Raw genomic sequence first — 20,569 nt, 5'->3', positions numbered from 1 at the left:
ATGCTGCCAGATGGGCTGAGACCTGGGGGGTGGGGGTGGGGGACAGGACGAGACACACGACTGACAAAGCATGACCTGAACTGTCAGATGAGGGAAGGTGGTCAGGGGTTAGCAGCAGGCCGAATGCCAAGGAAATCCACTCTCAGGAGGAAGTCAGGAGAACACTTGGCTGTGAAGATCAAAGTGGTTGCCCTGAAGGGGATGGTGCGTGTTTATAAGTGCGGCGTGTGCATGTGCGTGCTTGTACGTTTTTGTGTGTGTGAGCGTGTGCGCGTGCGTGCGTGCGTGCGTGGGTGCGTGTGTGTGTGTGTGTGTGTGTGTGTGTGTGTGTTGAGGGTGTGAGGCCCAGAGAGTCTGCCTCCTCATTACCAGCATTCTTTCTTTACCCACTCTAACCCTGATACGTCTCCTCTGTTGGCTGTCTCACTGCAGTAATACATCCACGAAAGGAAACTGACTGGTTTGAGAACAGCGTTCAGTGCACCCCTTATAAAGCCCTCATTCCTTGGTAACCACCTTAGGTGTGTTTGTTTTTGAATCAGGATCTCAGTAGGTAGCTCTGGCTGTCCCGGAACTCTCTAGGTAGATAAGGCTGGCCTCGAACCCACAGAGATCTCTTTACCTCTGTCCCAAGTGCTGGGATTAAAGGTATGTGCCACCAGGCCTAGCACATCACCACATTGTAGTCTCATCCATGTGTGCAGCTTGTAACCATCTTTACTTCTTTTTTTTTTTTCTTTTTTAAAGAAAAAAGATTTACTTGTTTGCATTTTGTGTGTCTCTTTCCTGTGTGTATGTGCACTGCATCTGTGCCTTGTGCCAGGGAGGCCAGAAGAGGGCGCCAGATCCCTTGGAACTAGAATTACAGTTGTAAGCCACTGTGTGGATGCTGGCACAGAACTCCAGTCCTTTAGAAGAGCAGCTGAGCTATCTCCCCAGTTCTGCCTTAAGCGTCCTAAAGGCAGAAGCACATCTTCCTCATTCTCATACAGGTCTGTGGTAGAATATTATTTTCAGGTGTGTGACTTTTGTTTATGCTGCACTGCATTTGTTTAACTCGGTGAAGCTGTGACTCTGCCTGTTTGAAACACCTGATGGTCTAATAAAGAGCTGAACGGCCAATAGCAAGGCAGGGGCAAGGATAGGCAGGGCTGGCAGGCAGAGAGGATAAAAAGAAGGAGAAATGAAGAGGAGGGCATCAGGGGCCAGCCACGAGCCATCCATCCATCCGTCCACCCACCCATCCATCCATCCATCCATCCATCCATCCAGCCAGCCAGCCAGCCAGCCCCAGCCAGCCAGCCCCAGCCAGCTGCGGAGTAAGAAGGAAGGTAAGATATACAGAAGAAAGACAAAAGCCCAGAGGGAAAAGGTAGATGGGTTAATTTAAGATAAGAAAAGCTGGTTAGCCCCCAAGCTAAGGCCGGGCATTCATAACTAAGAAGGAACCTCCGTGTGTGATTTATTTGGGAGCTGGGGGGGGGGGGGGCTCTCAAAAAGCCAAAAGAAAAAAGAACATTTCAAACAATACAGTTCTAGGACTAGAATCGCTCAGGGTTGTTGTTGTTGTTGTTTTTAATACATGGAATGAGTGAGTGAGTGAGCGAATGAGTTGTTCCTCAGGCCCTGCCTAGGGTTTTTGGCTTTCAGTCCCAAGGACTGACATATGAGGCAAGCAACAAGTCCTTAGCTTTGCTTCTGTCTGGTTATCACATGCTCATCTATGCCCTGTCTCAGGCGAAACATGAAGGTGCCCATGGAAGTAGGAAAAATGTGTCACATCCTCTGATGTGGGCGATGGGGACTGAAGACAGGTCCTCTGTGTAGTAAGGTCTCAACCACTGAGCAACCTTTCCAGACCATCAAAGTAAAGTTATTTTCTTTATATTGTTATTGTTATTATTGTCACCATTTTGGCTTTTTGAGTCAGGGTTTCTCTGTGTAGTAGGCCTGGCCGTCCTGGAACTACCTTTGTAGACCAGGCTGGCCTCGAACTCACAGGGATCCACATGCTTCTGCCTCCTAGAGTGCTGGGCATCACCACCCAGCAGGCAAGCAAAGTTATTTTAATTCCCATAAATCCAAAGATAGTATGCTAGGCATTGTGGTACACATCTTTAATCCCAGCACTTGGGAGGCAGAGGCAGGCAAATGTTTGGGAGTTGGGGGTCAGCCTGGTCTACATAGTGAGTTTCAGAACAGCCTGAGCTACATAGTGAGATCCTGTCTCAAAACAAACAAAACCCTAATAATAATAATAATAATAATAAACATAACAAAGCCTTTCTTTTCTTTTGAGACAGAGTCTCAAGCATCCTAGGACAGTCTCAGAGTCTCTTTGTAGTTGAGAATGACCTCTGAATTCTAATCTTCTTGTCTTGTGCTACCATGCCCAGTTTGTGCAGGACCATGGGTTGAACTTAGGCCTTCATGCATGACTGGCAAGCAGTCTACCAGCTGAGCCACCTCTCTGCTCCTTAACTTCTTATTAGTGCTGGAGATTGAACTTGGGCCTCACACATGCTAGATAAGCACTTTCTTGCACGGGCTGGAGCCCTAGCCTTCCTGTCTTAAGGGAACAAAGCCAGCCCTCTGTATTCCTTAAGAGATCTTCACAGCTGCCTTGTGAGGCGAGAAGGCAAGTTGTTTACCTACCACTAGACCGGGTAAGAGCTTTGCCAAGGTCGCACCACTTGTGAGTTGACAGAACAAGTTGTCAGGGGAGTCTGCCTTGGGGAGGATCTTGCTGGGGACAAACATGGCACCCCTACTTTTGCCAGCAGGTTGACTCTTCATGACTAACTTTATTCTCTGAGTCTCCTGTTTCCTTGCAGTGAGGACATACGGGGATTAGGCAATGTGTCCTCTTGGGTAATATAGCGATCCATTGCCCGTGAAACAGTGGAAACAGTCACAGTTGGGCCATCAAGGTCCCTTCTGTTTCCTCAGACTCTACTAACCAGCCCAGCAGAGTGACATTCCTCATGTGGGGTACATTCCCCTCAGGGATGCACTCAGCGCTGGTATAAACACAGTTCTGTGTCAGACTGTGTGGTGAGCTGTTCTGGGAATGGTCTATGAATCTTTCTGCCCGCAGGACCTAACACCTGCAGTCACAGCCTCAGCATGGTTTCCATCTAAGCCTGTGGTCTGGGAGTGTTTCCCTAATCATCCAAGGCTGTGGCCTTAAGAGTCAAAACTCAACATAGGATTGCATATGAATTGGGTATTTTACTTGGCTCATTTTAAGTGCGTGCGCGCATACGCGCGCGCACACACACACACACACACACACACACACATATATATATATATACACACTTTTTTTTTTGAGACAGGGTTTCTCTGTGTAACAGTCCTGGCTGTCCTGGAACTCGCTTTGTAGACCAGGCTGGCCTCGAACTTACTGAGATTCGCCTATCTCTGCCTCCTGTGTAGTGGTCTTGCCATGAGCTTGTAACGGTGGCCACGCCCTCGGGGGCGTGGCCTCAGGCAGACGGAAGAGGAAAGAGGGAAACTTGAGGCATGACTTTCCTTTGCTCTTCCTTTTCTGGTGGATCAGCCAATCCCGTAGGAAGGACAGAGAAACTCCTGCGGTTCTTTGTATTTTTCAGTGTACTTGTTCCCAGTAAACACCCATTCATCATTTATTTTGGGTCTAGGGAAAGAATTACATCCTCGTCTTCTTGAGTGCTGGGATTAAAGGTGTGCACCACGACCACTCAGAAATTTTTGGGTATATTTTCAGGTAGAGTTAAATGGCTTTAAGTGATTTGTATCTTATAAACATTACCCCCATTGATCCCCATATTAAAAACTGTATTTATGTATATAGATGTGTGGCTGAGTGCATGTATTTGCACTGTGAGTGTAGTGCCCGGGGAGTTCAGAGGAGGCTTCAGATGGACTGGGTTATAGATGATGGTGAGCTTCCATCTGGGGAAACAAACCTGGTATCATTGTAAGACCAGCCAGTGAGCTCAACTGCCCAGCCATCTCTGCGGCCCATCCCCAGAGTAAACACACTTCCCTCACACCCAGCACCTCACAGCGCCGTACTCAGTAGGAGTTTGAGTCTGAAGTGGGTGGTTTGACTACCAGAGCCCCTCCCCCTGCCCCCCCCCCACTTCTATATGGGTGGGTTTATTTTCTGGGTTTCTCCTGCTTCCCCAACTGCCCCCGCCACTGTGCCTTTGCTGCAGCTTGCCCTAGCCCTTCCTTTGGCATTCTCCTGAGTGGGGGTGGTGGGTAGTTCTCTCCGTCTTCATACCAGCTCTCCCCTGCTCATTCAGCTGTGCCCAATTTCCCCCCCTTCCCCCCTGCTTGACCTGTCTCTCCACACTACTTGGCACCGTTGGCTCTTGCTGTTCTGTAAGCTTCCTGGTGCTCTCTCCCACCTCTTGTTTTCTGTCACAAGTGTCCCCTGAAAGGGGAAAAAAGCAGGGGCTTTCAAGTTTCACGTCTCTTTGTGAGTGTGGGGGGTTGTATCTACCGCATGACCATCTTCACCTTCCTGCCTTGGGTGCGCGTCTCCTGTCCAGAGTGATGCTTCCATTCTCTCTCTTGTAGATGATCTGGGTTCAAATTCCAAGACAGGTGGTGGTGGGCGGTGACAGTCACCTTTAGTCCCTACACTCAAGAGGCAGAGTGGATCCCTCTGAATTGGAGGCCAGTGTGGTCTACATTCTGAGTTCTAGGACAGGCAAAGATCTTGTTTTGAAAAAGAAGAAAGAAAAAAAAAAAAAAAAAGCAAACAAAAAATTCGAAGACTGTCCTGACTGGCCCTGGGAATGTTACTCTACATAGTCAAGCCAGTTTTCTTATCTCTAAAATGAAAAAGAGGCCAGCAGGTAAGGGCAGTTGCTTCTAAGCCTGAAGACCACATAGTGGAAGGAAAGAAACGACTCCTAGGCGTTGTCCTCTGACCTCCACACATAAAATATAAATAACCGTGAAACAGGAGTGACAATATTGACCTAAAGGGTGGTTGTGAGGATTAACCCTTAGTGAGCTGGGAAGGTTCTTAGCACAAAGCCTGGCACAGGGAAGAGGTCCTCATCTACCATAGCCTCTCCCTTCTAGCCCCTTTGCTGGCTTCTTTGGCCTGTTTCCATTTCCTCTGCATATGCATGGGTGTGGGGGTGTGTGCATGGGTGTGGGAGTGTGTGCATGGGTGTGGGTGTGTGTGCATGGGTGTGGGGGTGTGCGCATGGGTGTGGGGGTGTGTGCATGGGTGTGGGGGTGTGTGCCCGGGTGTGGGGGGTGCGTGCATGGGTTTGGGAGTGTGTGCATGGGTGTGGGGGTGTGTGCCCGGGTGTGGGGGTGCGTGCATGGGTTTGGGAGTGTGTGCATGGGTGTGGGAGTGTGTGCATGGGTGTGGGGGTGTGTGCCCGGGTGTGGGGGGTGCGTGCATGGGTTTGGGAGTGTGTGCATGGGTGTGGGGGTGTGTGCATGGGTTTGGGGGTGTGTGCATGGGTGTGGGGGTGCGTGCATGGGTGTGGGGGTGCGTGCCCGGGTGTGGGGGGTGCGTGCATGGGTGTGGGGGTGCGTGCCCGGGTGTGGGGGTGCGTGCATGGGTGTGGGGGTGTGTGCATGGGTGTGGGGGTGTGTGCATGGGTTTGGGGGTGTGTGCATGGGTGTGGGGGTGTGTGCATGGGTGTGGGGGTGTGTGCCCGGGTGTGGGGGTGTGTGCATGGGTGTGGGGGTGTGTGCATGGGTGTGGGGGTGTGTGCATGGGTGTGGGGGTGTGTGCCCGGGTGTGGGGGTGTGTGCATGGGTGTGGGGGTGTGTGCATGGGTGTGGGGGTGTGTGCCCGGGTGTGGGGGTGTGTGCATGGGTGTGGGGGTGTGTGCATGGGTGTGGGGGGTGTGTGCATGGGTGTGGGGGTGTGTGCCCGGGTGTGGGGGTGTGTGCATGGGTGTGGGGGTGTGTGCATGGGTGTGGGGGTGTGTGCATGGGTGTGGGGGTGTGTGCCCGGGTGTGGGGGTGTGTGCATGGGTGTGGGGGTGTGTGCATGGGTGTGGGGGTGTGTGCCCGGGTGTGGGGGTGTGTGCATGGGTGTGGGGGTGTGTGCCCGGGTGTGGAGGTGTGTGCCTGGGTGTGGAGATGCGTGCAGAGTAGTAGCAAGCTCTTTACTAAGCACTCTCTCCAGTCCACACCTGTGTCTTTTTTAAACATAAAGCCTCCCAGAGGCTCTGTCTTTTTTCCTCCTTGCTTACCCATTTATAGGTGAATTAACCAATTCTTAAGAAACAAGGTCTTGATATGATATCCAGACTGGCTTTGTGCTACTGACTCAGGTGATTCCCCAATTACATGGACACACCAGCTTTTGTCTTTAGGCTTTCCCTGGTCTCCGGAGTTTCACATCCAACTTCTGGTAGGATGTAGCCATCAGGATGCCAGTCTGGAGCTTCCTATGTTAAGTGACCATCTCCTTTCCTGACTGATGCCCCATTTTCTCTCGAGTGGATGATGCTGTCATCTCAGCCTCTTCCGAGTGTCCATTCATTTAGTGTAAGCCCAATCTCTAAGATCGTACCACCGTCTCAGAAGCTTCCCATTACCTCCCTTCCCATCACTTTTGCCGTTGAGACATACCCAAGGGGGCCTTGGGTAATAGAACTAATAAATAAAAACTAGTAATAGAACTCCAAACACAGTATAGGCGTGACACGGCACCCTTGAATATTTTATTATGCATCTTTAAAGACTTAGACTAATTTTTCTGCATTATTACTTCACTGTCAAAGCTAGCAAATTTTACTTTTTTTTTTTTTTTTTTTTTTTTTTTTTTTTTGCATTGATAGGGATGGAACCTGGGACCTTGACTATGATAAACAAGTGTTCTACCACTGAGATACTCCCTCCAAGCCTAATAACTACTGTTGTCTCTAATTCTCACTCCCCATCCCTGAAGCTGAGAGTTTGCCTGTTATTCATCAAGGTTGCCTTGGAGGAGACTACCCACCTCCGAGGAACCCACTCCCTCCCGAGCTCTCGTGGCTCACCAGAAGTTTCTAGCCCTCCTTCAGTGTGCACAGGACATAGCTCTGCCTTCTGGCAGAGGTCAGACCCATTCTCTTTCTCTCCCGGCTGCCCCGTACCCAGTACAGGGTGGAAACACAATTAGAAAACTCATGAATACTCTTTTCTTAGGCATCTTGACTCCTCCTCCGTATCCTGCCATGATAAGGAAGAGCCAGGTCTAGAATGTGCGTGGTGTATTCATTCTCCTGGGAGGACATAATTCTGCCAGCCCAGACCATCGCCTTATCCTTGCATTTGCTTTCATGGATGTGAGGACCAGATGAAGTCCCGACTAGTCACCGTTAAGGAGCCCAGTACAGCAGACCCACAGGAGTCTGCAAAGCTTTTCTCCGAGTGACAGGCTCAGGGAGTCCCTGTGTGACTGCTGATGGAGTTCACAGAGAGCATCACACAGCAGCTGTAAACAGCCTGAGACTGCTCCCCTACAGGCAGCTCCTACCTTTCCTCATGGCACTGCACACAGTAAAGGTGCTGAGCTCCTGCATTGCATGCTGGTGTGTCCCACCTGATTTCAGCTTTCCAGTACAAGTCCTTTCTTCATTCCCTCATCATCCCAGGTGGGTCTAAGACTCAGGTGGTGCTGGGTGAGGCAACATGCCTAGGGGTCTTCATTATGACCTTTCTTTCTTTTTGATTTTTTTTTTTCCAGGACAGGGTTTCTCTGTATAGCTCTGGCTGTCTTGGAACTGTAGATGATGCAGAGATCCACCTACCTCTGTCTCCCTGGGATAAAAGGTGTATGCCACCACCGCTTGCCTGGCTTCATGACTGACATTCCCATACATAAATATTTGCTCCCATTATTTTCCTCCCTTTTAAAATTTCATTGGTGTTTTTTTGCCATACAGGCATGTCTGTGTGAGGGTGGTGGACCATGGAGTTACAGAAAGTTGTGAGCTGCCTTGTGGGTGCTGGGAATTGAACTCAGGACCTCTGGAAGAGCAGTCAGAGCTCTTAACCACTAAGCCATCTCTCCAGCCCTGTTATTCCTTCTTATTCATCCTCTACTTTCTTGTCCTTTCCACACCCCTAACAGTAATCCTGCACTTACCTTCATGTCCTTTTAAAAACCCAGAGTCCACATAAGAGGAAACATGGGATGCCTGTGTTTGTGAAACTGACTTTCACTTAACATGATGATTTATTTTTTTCTTTTTGGTTTTTTGAGACAGTGTTTCTTTGTGTAACATCCCTAGCTGTCCAGGAACTTGCTTTGTACACCAGGCTAGCCTGGAACTCACAGAAATTCCCCTGCCTCAGCCTCCCAAGTTCTGACATTAAAGGCATGCACCGTCACTGCCCAACCAAGGTCTATCTACTTTCATGCATATTGCCTCTGTCTGTTATGTGTGCTATATGTATGTCTACATATGTGTTTGAAGTCAAGAAAGGATGCTGGGTGTTGTGGAATATTGTTTTAAGATGTGGTACATTTGTTTAATGATGCAAAGATGTGCTGCATTCTTTTATGCTGCATTTGTTTAACTCTGTGAAGCTGTGCTACTTTGCCTGTCTAAAATACCTGATGGTCTAATAAAGCTCTGAACAGCCAATAATAGCAAGGCAGGAGAAAGGATAGGCGGGTCTGGCAGGCAGAGAGGATACATAAGAGGAGAAATCTGGGAAGATGGAAGATCCAGGAACAGAAGGAGAGGGAGAGAGGGCTCCAGGGGCCAGCCACCCAGCTACACAGCAAGCTACAGAATAAAGAAAGTTATAAGGAATGGTAAAAGCCCGAAGGCAAAAGACAGGATAAATTAAGAAACTCAAAACCTTCCTGAACGATTTAGTGAGAGACACATACTAGAGCCAGAAACAAGCCAAGCTAAGCTAAGGGATGTCTCCGTGTATTTATTTGGGAGCTGGGTTGCAGGCCCCCAAAGAGCAAAGAGTAAAGATTTTTTTTTTTTTTTTTTTTTTTTTTTGGAGACAGGGTTTCTCTGTAGCTTTGGGGGCTGTCCTGGAACTAGCTCTTATAGATCAGGCTGGTCTCGAACTCACAAAGACTCTCCTGCCTCTGCGCCACCACCGCCCCATTAAAGAATAAAGAATAAAGAAAAAAAAAAAAAAGCCTCGGCGCACATAATCGGGAGGCAGAGGAAGGTGGATCTCTGTGAGTTCAAGGACACCTGGTCTACAGAGCTAGTTCTAGGACAGCCAGGACTACACAGAGAAACCCTGTCTTGGAAAAACAAAACAGCAAAGATTTGAAAGCGTTGGGATTACAGATTACCACCAGGCTGGCCCTTAGCTCTAATTATTTCTTCCCTTCAAACTCAGTAAGCAACTCGCAGAAGGAGCGGTTGTGAAAAGGACAGCTCAGGCTAGGAATGTGAAGGCTGGTTCCCTTTTAGCGGTTCACAACAGTTCCATCTGGGAACCATCAGCGGCACAAGGGAGGGAGGGGTTTCTAGCTCCTGTCTTCACCTGGCTTTCATATCTCCCTCCCTCCCTCCTTCCCTCCCTCCCTCCCTCTTCCTCTTCTTTTTGAGACAGGGTTACACTGTGTAGCCAGCCTTGGTTATCCTGGAACTCACTGTAGACCAGGCTGGTCTCGAACTCACAGAGAGCCTCCTGCCTCTGCCTCCCGAGTGCTGGGATTAAAGCGCGGCGGCTTTGCCATTTCTGATGGGAAGAGGAATAAGATCGGGAAGTCCACTCGATGAAAGCCTTGCTAGCCCTAGTGTCTCTTTTTACAATTCAGGAGCTGGGATCACAGACGTTAATCTTTTCCCAGAAGGAGGGCCCAGGCTCTGACGTCTTCTAGGTGACGTGGAGTAGAATAGGGCTTCCTCCGGTTTGCTCAGTCCAGGAGTCCCAGGAAATGGAGAAGCTGGGGTCAGAAAACCCTAGGACGTGCAGCCAGGGACTTTCTGAAAGTGTTTACTCTAGCCCCACCCAGTCCCACCCGATCCCCAGCTTTGTGCGGGCTCGGGGATGGGGGCGGGAGGTGCACGGTTCTCGGCGGGCGCGTTGAGGTCTGCAGAAGACCCTTTTGACACTTGGCCTCATCTCCGCCTCTGGGCAGCTCTGGGCGGCCCCTTGGTCCTCCGGGGTCTCCCTCGCCTACTCCGCGTTCCCGAACCGGGGAGACCCGGACGGCGCCGGGTTCCAGTAAGGGATCCGGGAACCCTGAGGTCCGGCTCCTGGCTCGCGCTTTCCCGGTAGGGGCCACGTGGCGCCGCCCGGGCGGGGGGCTCGCCTGCCCCCACCCCCCTCGTGAGCCCCGGTGACTCAGGCCGCAGCTGTTCCCGCGTCACATGAGGGAGCTGGCGGCCACCCTGCGGGGGAGGGGGCCGGCCGGAGCCGGGGCGGGGCCGCGCGGCAGGCGGGGCGCGAGCAGGGGGCGCGGGAGGCGGCGGCCGATCCGCGGCTCGAGAGCTTCGGGAGACGTCGGGGAGCGCAGGTGAGGCTGCGGCTGGCGCGTGCCGGGGGGGGGGGCTGGACCGGGCTCCCGGCCGCCCTCGAGCCGCCCTGGAGCACCGTGCTCGCCCCCGGGCCCGGCCCTCGAGCAAGTCCGCCTCCAAGTCCGCGCCGCGCCGCGCCCGGGGCTCCCGAGGGTCCCCGCGCGGACCCGGGGGCGGCGGGGGTCCCGGGTCGCGGCCTTGGCGGCGGCCGGCGCCCATCAGAGCCAGGATCCCGCGGAGGACCGGCCGGCGGGGGTCGGGGTCTGCCCGGAGCCCGGCCGGCCGCGCCCTCCGTGCGTCCTGGGATCCCGAGGCTGCGGCCGGGGCCCCGCTCCGCGGTGGGCGAGCGGGCGCGCGCCCCACCCCTGTCCAGCCGCCGCCGCCGCAGCCGGGCGGAGGGGGCAGGGAGACGTGGACCTGACCGCGGGTTTCCGGGTGGGAAGGGCCGCGCTGGGGGCCGCGCAGGGAAGGCTGCGAGGGCCGGCGGGGAGCTGCGGAGCCGGGGCCCCCTCTTCCTGTTCTGATCCCCGTGCTCTCCCCGACCCCAGGCCCGGCAGCCATGGCGGTGGAAGGAGGAATGAAGTGTGTCAAGTTTCTGCTCTACGTTCTCCTGCTGGCCTTTTGCGTGAGTAGTGGGGAGGGGGGGGGGAGAGGGACGGACGGGGCACACCGGCGGGGTGCGGGGAGCCTTGGAGCGGGAGCCAGGAGTGGCGAGAGACCCAGGAACGCAGGCAGCTGCAGGCCAGATGTGGAAGGAAAGCCCGAAGAAAGGTCCAGAGGCAGAACGCCCCCCTCCCCTGCTCCCCGGCTTTCTGGGACCTCTGAGGAGAGTTTGAACAGAGAATGGCCACCCTAGATGGGTAGCACCCCACACCAACCCCCTCCAGGCCCTTCCTGTCTGGTGACCCAACCATTTGTGATACGGGGTAGTGGGGCAACCTGCCAACGGTCTGATGGTATCGCCATGGGGCTAGTACCCCCACTCTCCACCCTGTTGTTCATCTCTATCCTCTCATCCAGTTGGGGGAAGGAAGGGCTCTGCCCACCTTCATTTGCTCCTGCCCTGAAAAGCTAGTGTTTGTTCCGGGAGGGGCCACTATTACCCCCTTCCCTCCTCCCTGGCCTAGCTGGTCCTAGGACCTTAGTCACTGGAGTGAGGGGGGCAGTTCTAAGAGAGACTGTAGTGAGTATTCTCTTTAAAGGAAGGCCTGACACCCAATTTCCCTCGCCCTGAGGGTCTAGAACAACTTCCCAGCCTTCAAGGGGCAAGGATGGACAGACATATTTCTTTACAGTCAGCGCATCCTGGAGGTGTTAAGAATCTGTTTTCTGGGCCAGGTGGTGGCTTTAATCCCAGCACTGGGGAGGCAGAGGCAGGTGGATCGCTGTGAGTTTGAAGCCAACCTGGTCCACGGAGCTAGCTCCAGGACAGCCAGAGTGCTGTTACACAGAGAAACCCTGTCTCCAAAATCCGGCGGGTGTGTGTGTGTGTGTGTGTGTGTGTGTGTGTGTTTTCTGGCTGGGGGTCAGGTGTGAGGGCTACTGGAGAAAAGACCTGACTAAACGCTCATCTTTCCCCTCAGGCCTGTGCGGTGGGATTGATTGCCATTGGTGTAACAGTTCAGGTTGTCTTGAATCAGACCATCACCCACGAGACTAAGCCTGGCTCCCTGTTGCCTGTGGTCATCATTGCAGTGGGCGCCTTCCTCTTCCTGGTAGCCTTTGTGGGCTGCTGTGGGGCCTGCAAGGAAAACTACTGTCTTATGACTACAGTGAGTGTGGTGTGGGACAGCGTGACTCCTCCGGCTACCAAAGGGCATTTTTGTGGTGAGGTGGGTGGGTGAGGGACATCAGGAGTGTCCCAGGGATTGACTGGGTCAGAGCAAGCTCTTTGAAATCCAGATTTCAAACCCAGATCCTGCCTTGTGCTCTTACAGTTTGCCATCTTCCTGTCCCTTATCATGCTTGTGGAGGTGGCTGTAGCCATTGCTGGCTATGTGTTTAGAGACAAGGTAAGCAGGGAATAAAGGGGAACCCTGTCCGCGGGTTACTCTGCGACACTAGTAAGGCCTGAATTCCCTCTCAAAAACAAGCTTCTCTCTCCACTCTTAGGTGAAGTCAGAGTTTAATAAGAACTTCCGGCAGCAGATGCAAAATTACCTTAAAGACAACAAAACAGCCTTGGTGCTAGATGGATGGCAGAAAGAAGTGAGTGGGAAGCTGGGAGGAGGGCTGGTGGGGATTGAAGATTCTCATCTCTGAATTACAGTGCGGTTTCGCTTTAGCAACCTCCCCTCCCCTTCGCTCCTCATTCTCCTAGTTTAAGTGCTGTGGGGCTAACAACTACACAGATTGGGAGAATATCACTGGTATGGCCAAGGACCGAGTCCCTGATTCTTGCTGCATCAATGTCACCGTGGGCTGTGGAACCGATTTCAAGGAAACCACGATTCATACTCAGGTAGGGAGAAGACATTAGACTAGGGAAACTTGCGAAATGTTTCTAGAGGCGGGAGAGATGGTAACGGAATCAGGGTTGGGGGTGAGATCTGGGGAAGAGAGGGGCTGGGAGAAGGGGACAGGTCCGGAGGAAAGGTGGCTAGGAGGTAGGAAGTTTCTTTCTGTTGGAATTCTTGCTTTCCTCTTCCCTTCAGGGCTGTGTGGAGAATATAGGGGTCTGGCTGAGGAAGAATGTATTGCTGGTGGCGGCAGCGGCCCTGGGCATTGCTTTTGTGGAGGTATGAAATGCTGTGTGTTGGGGATCTGAATCAGCCCAGGGCATCTGGGGAACAGGAGGGGCTGGCCTGGATGGGTCTGGGGAAGCTTGCCCTTCCTCCTCTCTAACCTCATTTCCATCTTTCCTTGCAGGTCCTGGGAATTATCTTCTCTTGCTGTCTGGTGAAAAGTATCCGAAGTGGCTATGAAGTAATGTAGGGGGGAGGGGTCTGGTCTCTTCTGTCTCTTCATCTAAGGAAGTGGATTCTCCAGGTTTTTCAATTAAACGGATTATTTTTTCAGACCTAAAAAGGAGATGGTCTCAGTTTTTCTTAGAGTGATGGATGGCCCCTTTCTTTTCCTTCTTCCTGCTCTGGGAACAGGCAGGCCATTTAGCGGGAGTCTGGGAAAGGGGTATTTTGTTGGTGTTGGCTGGGTTGGCAGTGGGAGAAGTTGGGAGATAAGGAGGAAGTGTCTGAGCGCCCTCCCTGACCCCTGGTTTTGTGTTGCCTGCTTAGCCTTCAGTGTCCCTGGAGCATGTATTGAGGCTATCTCCTGCATAAGTCAAAAGGGTTTCCTACAGAGTTCCTATGTGTCTAGCTTGTGTCAATTTTGGACAACTTTTTGGCCTTCTGATGCCTCGAGGGGCCAGCAAACTCCTTCCCCCTCAGTCCTCAAGGAGACCTGGCTACTATCAGAATGGTTATGTTGCTTGAGATCTGTGTGGCCAGCGTGCCTGATTCTTGCCTTAGATAATGGGAATTTAAGTATTTCCTTCTTCCATGGAAGCCACCTAATCAGGCTCTGACTATTTTCATCCCCAGAAACATTAGATAATGCCTTGCCAGGTGCAAATGAACGCTCACTACTCGATGTAGAAAAATTGGACAAAAGTGCCACCTGGTGGCCATTTCTCCAAGTGCAGCTACAAAAAAATCATCTGTAGCGTAAGGTAGTTCCTTACACCCCCCAGTGGACAACAGAGTTTTTGCAGGCACTAAAGCCTGAGAGTTCTGGCTTTACTTAAAATTTGTCAGGCTCCCACAGGTACCTTCATTTTTGCCCACCTACTTTTCCTTTTAAAGCAATGCATATTTATTGAGAGTGGACTTTGTGCCAGGAACCAGGCAGCACCAGAGAGTGGAGACAGAAATAAAGATTTTTGCCTTTCAAAATCAGCCTCTTGCTGGAAAGTTGGAATCAGTAGATTGACTGGGCAGGCTGGGGAAGGACCCAGGACAGCACAGCATCCACCAGGCTGGCTGGAAGGTAGGAGGCTGGCAGCCAGAGCAGCTTGGCATCCCAGCCTGGGCTGTAGCGGGTTCGGGGGTGACGAGCAGTCAGGGCATGCTCCAGGCAGCTGATCACCTTCGTTAGGTCTGGGTCACAGATCAGGTTCATGATGCGACGCTGTGCTTGGAGATCTGTATCTTGGAAGATGCTCGTAGTTAACGTGCATGTGGTCCCTGCCTCCCCTCTATTCCATCTTGGGCTGTCTTACAGATCACCTGGGCTGGATGCCCAGTTGGGGAAGTGAACACACCTCTCTCTGCTTGCCCTTTTCTGCCCTACTAAGTCTGACCTTTCTGGCCCTCTCTTCTCCCCATCACGCTCTCAATATGGGTCCAGCTACTCACAAGAAGCGAGGAAGGCTTCCCCATAGTGGGCCTGTGTAGACGGTGGTAGCTGGGCCCAACAAGCTTTCAGCGTGTTCTCCAGACTCTCCAGGTTGGTCACAGGGGTTCGGAAGAAGCCAGGCTCCACAATGGAGACTTGTACTCCAAATGGAGCCATGTCCCGCCTGGAGGATGGGCAGAGGGGGTTTCTGGGTTTATACTCTAGGTTTCTAGGACTGAGGAATCTAAGACGGAAAGGTGTTACAGTGGAGGAAAACATGGCCTGACAGGAAAGGCTGTTGCTCATTGGTCTGGGATGAGGAGCATGGGGTGTCGTCGTCCGTGTCGTCCCCCTCCCCCCCGGCACTGGAGATAAACCTAGGGACTGTGCATGGTAGATAAGCAACTGAGCCACGCTATCACCAGCCAAGGGGGTGCATCTTTCACTGTTTTCCTTGCATTTCCTTTTTAAAAAAGATTATTGGTTATTTATATGTGAACTACTTGAGTTCACGTGCACCTTATGTGTGCAGGGGCCTTCATTGGTCACAAGTTGTCTTGATCCCTTGCAACTGCAGTTACAGGCTGTTATGAACCACCTTGTGGGTGCTGGGAACCAAACCTGGGTCCTCTGCAAGAGCAGTAATCACTCTTATTTTCAGAGTCATCTCTGTGGCCCCTTGCTTTTGTTTTTTTGAGACAGGGTCTCACGTAGCCCAGGCTGGCCTTGAAATCCTGGTGACTTCTGTCTCTACCTTCCATGTGCTGTGGTTATAGGTACGAGCCATCATGTTAGTCTGGATATTTTTCTCTCTCTCTCAGCTTTTTAAAATTTATGAGACAGGGTCCCACTGTGTAGCCTAAGCTAATCTTGAAATGTATTGTACTTACTTGTGTATGTTAGTGTGCCACTGTTCATGTATGGATGTCAGAGGACAACTTGGTTCTTTCCTGACTTATATGTCCACTGAACTCGGTGTCAGGCTTGTGAGCAAGCTCACTTAAGTGCTCAGCCATTTTGCTGGCTTGGAAAAAAATTTTTTTGTTCTTGTTTTTTGTTTTTGAGATAGGTTTTCACATAGCTTGAATGTGCTGTGTAGTAGAAGCTGGCCTTAAAAGTGCTAAGACTATAGGCCTGTACCATACAGAGAGAAAGATCTTGTTTTGTAGTCCAGGTTGGCCTCAATGTGTCTCAGCTTCCCTAGCCTTGGAATTATGGGTGACTATCACCATGTAATCTCTGTATTTTCTCCTGTTAACTAGATTAATGGTTAGCAAGCTTTATTTATTTATTTTTCTTTGGTGATAATGGGTGCTTGGGATCAAGCCTAAAGCCTCATGCTGGTAATGTAGTCCAGATTAACTTTGAACTCAGGATTCTTCTGTCTTAGCACTCTGTTCCCGTCTAAAAAGATTCATGTAAATGTGTACATGTATGAGTGTATGTGTACAGGTGAATGAAGGCCGGAAGGCAGCATCGTGTTACGAGGGTATGGGTCCTCAAGATTACTCAGCAGTCTTAATTGGTGAGCCTCTTCCTACCCCATCCTTTACTTTTTCTTAATAGTAAATTTTGAGGTACTACGTACAGGCCATATGAAATTTATGTTTTTATTTATTTTGCTACAGGGTTTTACCATGGACTGGAACTTGCTATGTAGACCAGGTTGGCCTTGAACTCACAGAGATACTCCTGCCTCTGCCCTGTGTGCTGGGATTAAAGCTATATACAGCAATACCTGGTCAAATTAATGTACTTCTATAACTATTTACAATATAACCGTTTAGATGTATAAAAACCATTATTGGCCTGAAGGCAGCTGAACTCATCTGGTTAATACCTGCAGGCCGACAGTTCTTGATCTAGAGCCTCCTTCTGTAGCTTCCAAAAAATAAGGTTGAGTTCTGAGTATTAGGTGTGAGGGATGTAGACTGGTATTAGCTGGTAGGTGTAGTGATATATTATTTATGATTTAATACAGCTTGCCTGAGAATTCAGAAAGCAAAGCAGCCAGCCAATAGCTCTCACCTCTAGCTCAGGCCGAAAGGGCTGATCCACGAGCGAGCTCTTCGCCAAGTCTCAAACTGCTACCTCTCCTCAGCATGGCCGGAGAATGAACGCCTGTAAGGCTCTTGTCCTGTCTTATACACCCCTCTAGTGCCGGGATTAAAGGTGTGGTCTGTTGTTCTTTTAGACTGATTTAGTCTCATGTATCCCTGGGTGGCCTTGAACTCAGAGAGAGCCATCTACTTAATTCTGAGTCCTAGGATTAAAGGTGTGTGCTTAGCTTCTACGGCTTGTGGCTGACTTTGCTTTCTGAATCCTCAGGCAAGCTTTAATAAATCGTAAATAATATATCGCCACAGGTGACTTGATGGCACAAGTAGGTTACATCTCCCTGCCTTGCTCTGGCCTGGGTAGAGACCCAAGTGTACTCGTCTTCCATGATGCTGACTGAAGAACAGGGAAGGGAACAAGAGTCGATGGAATTATGTGGGGTATGGTGATGAAGACAGCCTTCCTCACTAGTGGGCTCCTCTTGAACAACTTGGGCTTCTGTTCCAAATTCAGACTCTGCTGCTCCCACAGTCCTCTTTAGCTCCTTCAGACTCACTATTGTTTAAACTGTTACTGTAAGCCCTAAGTGGGGGCACATGTCTGTGATCCCAGCACTGGGATAGTGAGTTTGAGGCCAGTGTGGGCTACGAAGTCATACCCTGTCTGGAAGGAAAGGAAAGGAAGGGGACATGAGAGCTGGCTTAGCGGTTAAGAGCATTAGCTGCTCTTCCAGAGAACCCAGGTTCAATTCTCACATGGCAGCTCACCTACGTGTAACTGCAGTTCCAATGGATCTGATACCCTCACACAGACACACATGCAGGCCTCCTGGTCTATATAGTAAGTCCCTGTCTCAAAAATGAGGGCAGACCTGACCTAGGGGCATGTCTCAACGCTCCTACTAAGTAGTTCTATAGCAATAGCTATTCACATAGGGTGGACAAGAGAATTAAATAAAAAATATTACTGTTTCTACTTTTAGTGGTGATATGAGGGGCTGGTGAGAAGACTCATCAAATAAGGCCTCTTTCCATTAACCCTCATCACCTCAGAAAGAGAACAGACTCCAGAGTCCCGTAAGTTTACTTTGACATGCATACCATGAACATTCATGTGTACACACGATGTGTGTGTCTATGTAAATCCCATTTTAAAATGATAAAAGGCTTCCCCAACATCTAGGCATTGAAGGGTTCTTGCACACACCTTACTTCAAACACCCTTGAGACAAGCCTCACTCTAATTTAACAGATTTGGAAGAAAAACAGGAAAGAAAAAACAAACAAACAAACAAAAAACAACCTAGTTGGGTGTGTGGTGGCTCAAGCCTGAAATTCCAGTGCTTGAGGGGCTAAGGTAGGAGGATTGCCAAGAATTTGGGGCCAGCTGGGACTAGAGTGCAACCCTGACTCAAGAACTAAGCCTGGTAGCACACACCTTTATGTACGGCACTAGGGAGACAGAGGCAGGACGATTTCTGAGTTCAGGTCAGTCAGGATGACACAGTGAGACTTGTCTCAAACACCTGAGATGCACACACCACCCAGTGTAAGCTATTTAAGATGGTTTATAGGTGGTAAGCTTGGGTTTCACCTATCTATGACCCAGTCTCCTATCTCTGTTAACGTTGCCTGTGCCAGCAAGCAAAAAGCCTGTTTGAGTAGGATCCCTGTTCCTCTCCAGGCTGGGGCCTGGAGCTGTGCACCCTCACCTCAGGCTGTCAGAGAAGGCCTCCAGTCCAAACTTGGAGACACAGTAGCCCCCGCCACTGGCTGCTAGACGACCCAGGACACTGGTGATGTTGACCACCCGGCCCCGGGCCTTTTGTAGCAGGGGCAGTAGGGCAAGGGTGACTCCAATGGGACCCAGTGTGTTCACGTTCAGCACGCGCTGGAAATCATCCTGTGTCAGCCATGGTGTAGGCCCAATGACACCAGCCACACCAGCATTATTCACCAGACCAAAAAGCCCTGTGGGGAGATGACAGACACAGGGTGGGGGATTGGGGAGGTGAGGCCTGGTCATGGTTCCTTCCTGGGAGAATTTGAACTCCATTCCTCCCCCACAGCCTCAGTGACTGGGATTACTGTACAGACCAGGTTCCTGATGGCTGCACCACACTCACCAGTTTCTCCAACATGTGTCTTCACCCACTTGGCAACCTGCTGGACATTCTGGGGGTCAGTGACATCCAGCAGTGTTGTGTGGAGGCGGGAGGAGCCCATCTGCTGTAGGTCTTCTGCCCCAGAGCGGGTCAGGCAGCTGGCCAGGACTCGGAAGCCTTTCTGGTCAAGCTGCAGTGCCAGAAGGCGCCCAAAGCCTGAGTCACAGCCAGTGATGAAGATGAAAGCGTTGCTGGCAGGGAGTCTTTGCTGGTCTCTGAGCAACCACAGCACTGCCCACAGCAAGGCACCCAGAAGCAGAGGCAGCCACATGGTTAGATGCAGTGCCCTGCAGATGGCAGCCTAGACTGGGCAGGAAAGCTTGTCATTTCCTTTGCTCCTTAACCCTGGCTCCTAACATCTACTTGGCTGGAAATGTTTGGTCTGAGCAAACAAACCAAGAAGCTATCTGCTGGGCAGCTGACTGGCAAGCTATGGCTTATTGTGCAAACGCTATCTTTATAGCTAATGAGTTAAACCTGAGCTGGTGCTTCGTGCAAACGTGTTGTGAGGGAGCAGAGGGGCCTGGATTACCATTGTACCTTCTACTAATGCAGGACATCATAACCCCCTGAATGCACCCTTGCCTTACTTTTGGAACCGAGAGCCCTGCATTTCAGTCCTGGTGGCTTCAAAGTTACTGTGTGAAGGCAGACACCTTCACTCTGTCTTGGAACCGACCTCTTCCTTACCTAGCAAATTGAGCTACAATACCCATCAGGCTCACCTCAGTGTTGTGGACGATCGAAGGGACGACGTGTGAGACAATGTTCGAAGCTTACGGCTTGATGCTTGGACGATCAATACATGCCACCCCAAGCTAGTCTTTTTATAGCAACCCCATTCCCACGACTCCACTTACCTCTGGGGAAAGCTGGCAGGCACACAATGTGCGACGCTGTAGCTTTTCCGTCTGCTTAAGAGACTTTGCTCCCGGCCTTCCCAGGCTCCCACTCTAGCTACAGTGAAGGCCAAAGTCTGGAGGGGTGGACTCTTGCTGTGGAGCAGGAGTGTTAAGTGTATGTTTTGGCGGGTGAGGGAAGTGATGATGACGAGGAGGAGCTAAGAGGCTGAAGCCTGCCTGGCTGAAGCTCTGCCCGGGGCCCCCCCTTAGACTGTCTTTCTCAGTCTGGGCCCCTGACCATCTATGCCACTGTCTCCTAGGAGGCGGGGACTACCAAGGATGGCAGCTGCCCCTCTCTGTGGGTGGCCCTGCCACTTTCCTTCCTTCTCAGCCCTAAAGTGCCCCCAAGAATTAATCCCCCCCCCCTGTGCAGACTCATGACCCTGCTTAGGGGAAGAGCACATGAGCATGCATGTGTTGGGGCAGAGAGCCAGGGCTGAGGACTAGGTCTGCCTTAACTCTGCAGAAACTGAACTCTGAAGCAGAAAGTTCTAAGCAGAAACCTCTCCTGGGCAGCAGGCACGAGGAAACTTTCTGCTCAGCCAAAAGGCACCTGCAGCAGGCTCAAAGAAGAGTAGGTACAGTAGGAGGGCTTATTGTCACCCTCCACCAAAAGGCACTCGTCCCACAGGGAAACCACCCTGGAACCCTCCACT

At 51.3% G+C, this 20,569-nt stretch overlaps 3 protein-coding genes across 5 annotated transcripts; 1 reads left to right on the top strand and 2 right to left on the bottom strand.

The window, feature by feature from the left end:
* Positions 1-10,058: 10,058 nt before the first annotated feature.
* On the bottom strand, positions 10,059-11,018 carry LOC127215768 (translation initiation factor IF-2-like). Its single transcript, XM_051176269.1, has one exon. It carries the CDS (start codon positions 11,016-11,018, stop codon positions 10,059-10,061), a length of 960 nt encoding a protein of 319 aa, XP_051032226.1.
* Cd63 (CD63 molecule) lies at positions 10,978-13,484 on the top strand. Its single transcript, XM_051176017.1, has 7 exons — positions 10,978-11,082; positions 12,041-12,229; positions 12,395-12,469; positions 12,570-12,665; positions 12,778-12,918; positions 13,112-13,195; positions 13,326-13,484. Exons 1-7 carry the CDS (start codon positions 11,017-11,019, stop codon positions 13,389-13,391), a joined length of 717 nt encoding a protein of 238 aa, XP_051031974.1. The 5' UTR covers positions 10,978-11,016; the 3' UTR covers positions 13,392-13,484.
* Rdh5 (retinol dehydrogenase 5) lies at positions 13,324-20,193 on the bottom strand. Of its 3 annotated transcripts, XM_051176015.1 has the most exons (6): positions 19,872-20,193; positions 18,973-19,312; positions 18,559-18,817; positions 14,810-14,973; positions 14,339-14,602; positions 13,324-13,477 (listed from the first exon to the last, which is right to left on the bottom strand). In XM_051176015.1, the coding sequence occupies exons 2-5, from the start codon at positions 19,280-19,282 to the stop codon at positions 14,373-14,375; spliced, it is 963 nt and encodes a 320-aa protein (XP_051031972.1). In that variant the 5' UTR covers positions 19,283-19,312; positions 19,872-20,193; the 3' UTR covers positions 13,324-13,477; positions 14,339-14,372. The 3 variants fall into 3 exon arrangements, with proteins under 3 accessions (XP_051031972.1, XP_051031971.1, XP_051031973.1); XM_051176014.1 differs by lacking the exon at positions 19,872-20,193 and having other exon boundaries at positions 18,973-19,828; XM_051176016.1 differs by lacking the exon at positions 19,872-20,193 and having other exon boundaries at positions 14,339-14,596; positions 18,973-19,821.
* Between the last annotated feature and the right edge of the window lie 376 nt (positions 20,194-20,569).

This window comes from Phodopus roborovskii, unplaced genomic scaffold (genome assembly GCF_943737965.1).
Source record: "Phodopus roborovskii unplaced genomic scaffold, PHOROB, whole genome shotgun sequence".
NCBI lineage: Eukaryota > Metazoa > Chordata > Mammalia > Rodentia > Cricetidae > Phodopus > Phodopus roborovskii.
Note: the sequence above shows the minus strand (reverse complement) of the source record. Positions and strands in the feature narration are given on the sequence as shown.

Coding starts and splice junctions, on each gene's coding strand:
- LOC127215768 (XM_051176269.1), bottom strand. CDS start 11,018: ATGGCTGCCGGGCCTGGGGTCGGGGAGAGCACGGGGATCAGAACAGGA.
- Cd63 (XM_051176017.1), top strand. CDS start 11,017: ATGGCGGTGGAAGGAGGAATGAAGTGTGTCAAGTTTCTGCTCTACGTT. Junction 12,230..12,394: donor ACTACTGTCTTATGACTACA/GTGAGTGTGGTG, acceptor GTGCTCTTACAG/TTTGCCATCTTCCTGTCCCT. Junction 12,919..13,111: donor AAACCACGATTCATACTCAG/GTAGGGAGAAGA, acceptor TCTTCCCTTCAG/GGCTGTGTGGAGAATATAGG.
- Rdh5 (XM_051176015.1), bottom strand. CDS start 19,282: ATGTGGCTGCCTCTGCTTCTGGGTGCCTTGCTGTGGGCAGTGCTGTGG. Junction 18,818..18,972: donor GACACATGTTGGAGAAACTG/GTGAGTGTGGTG, acceptor ATCTCCCCACAG/GGCTTTTTGGTCTGGTGAAT. Junction 14,974..18,558: donor GCCTTCTCTGACAGCCTGAG/GTGAGGGTGCAC, acceptor CCCATCCTCCAG/GCGGGACATGGCTCCATTTG.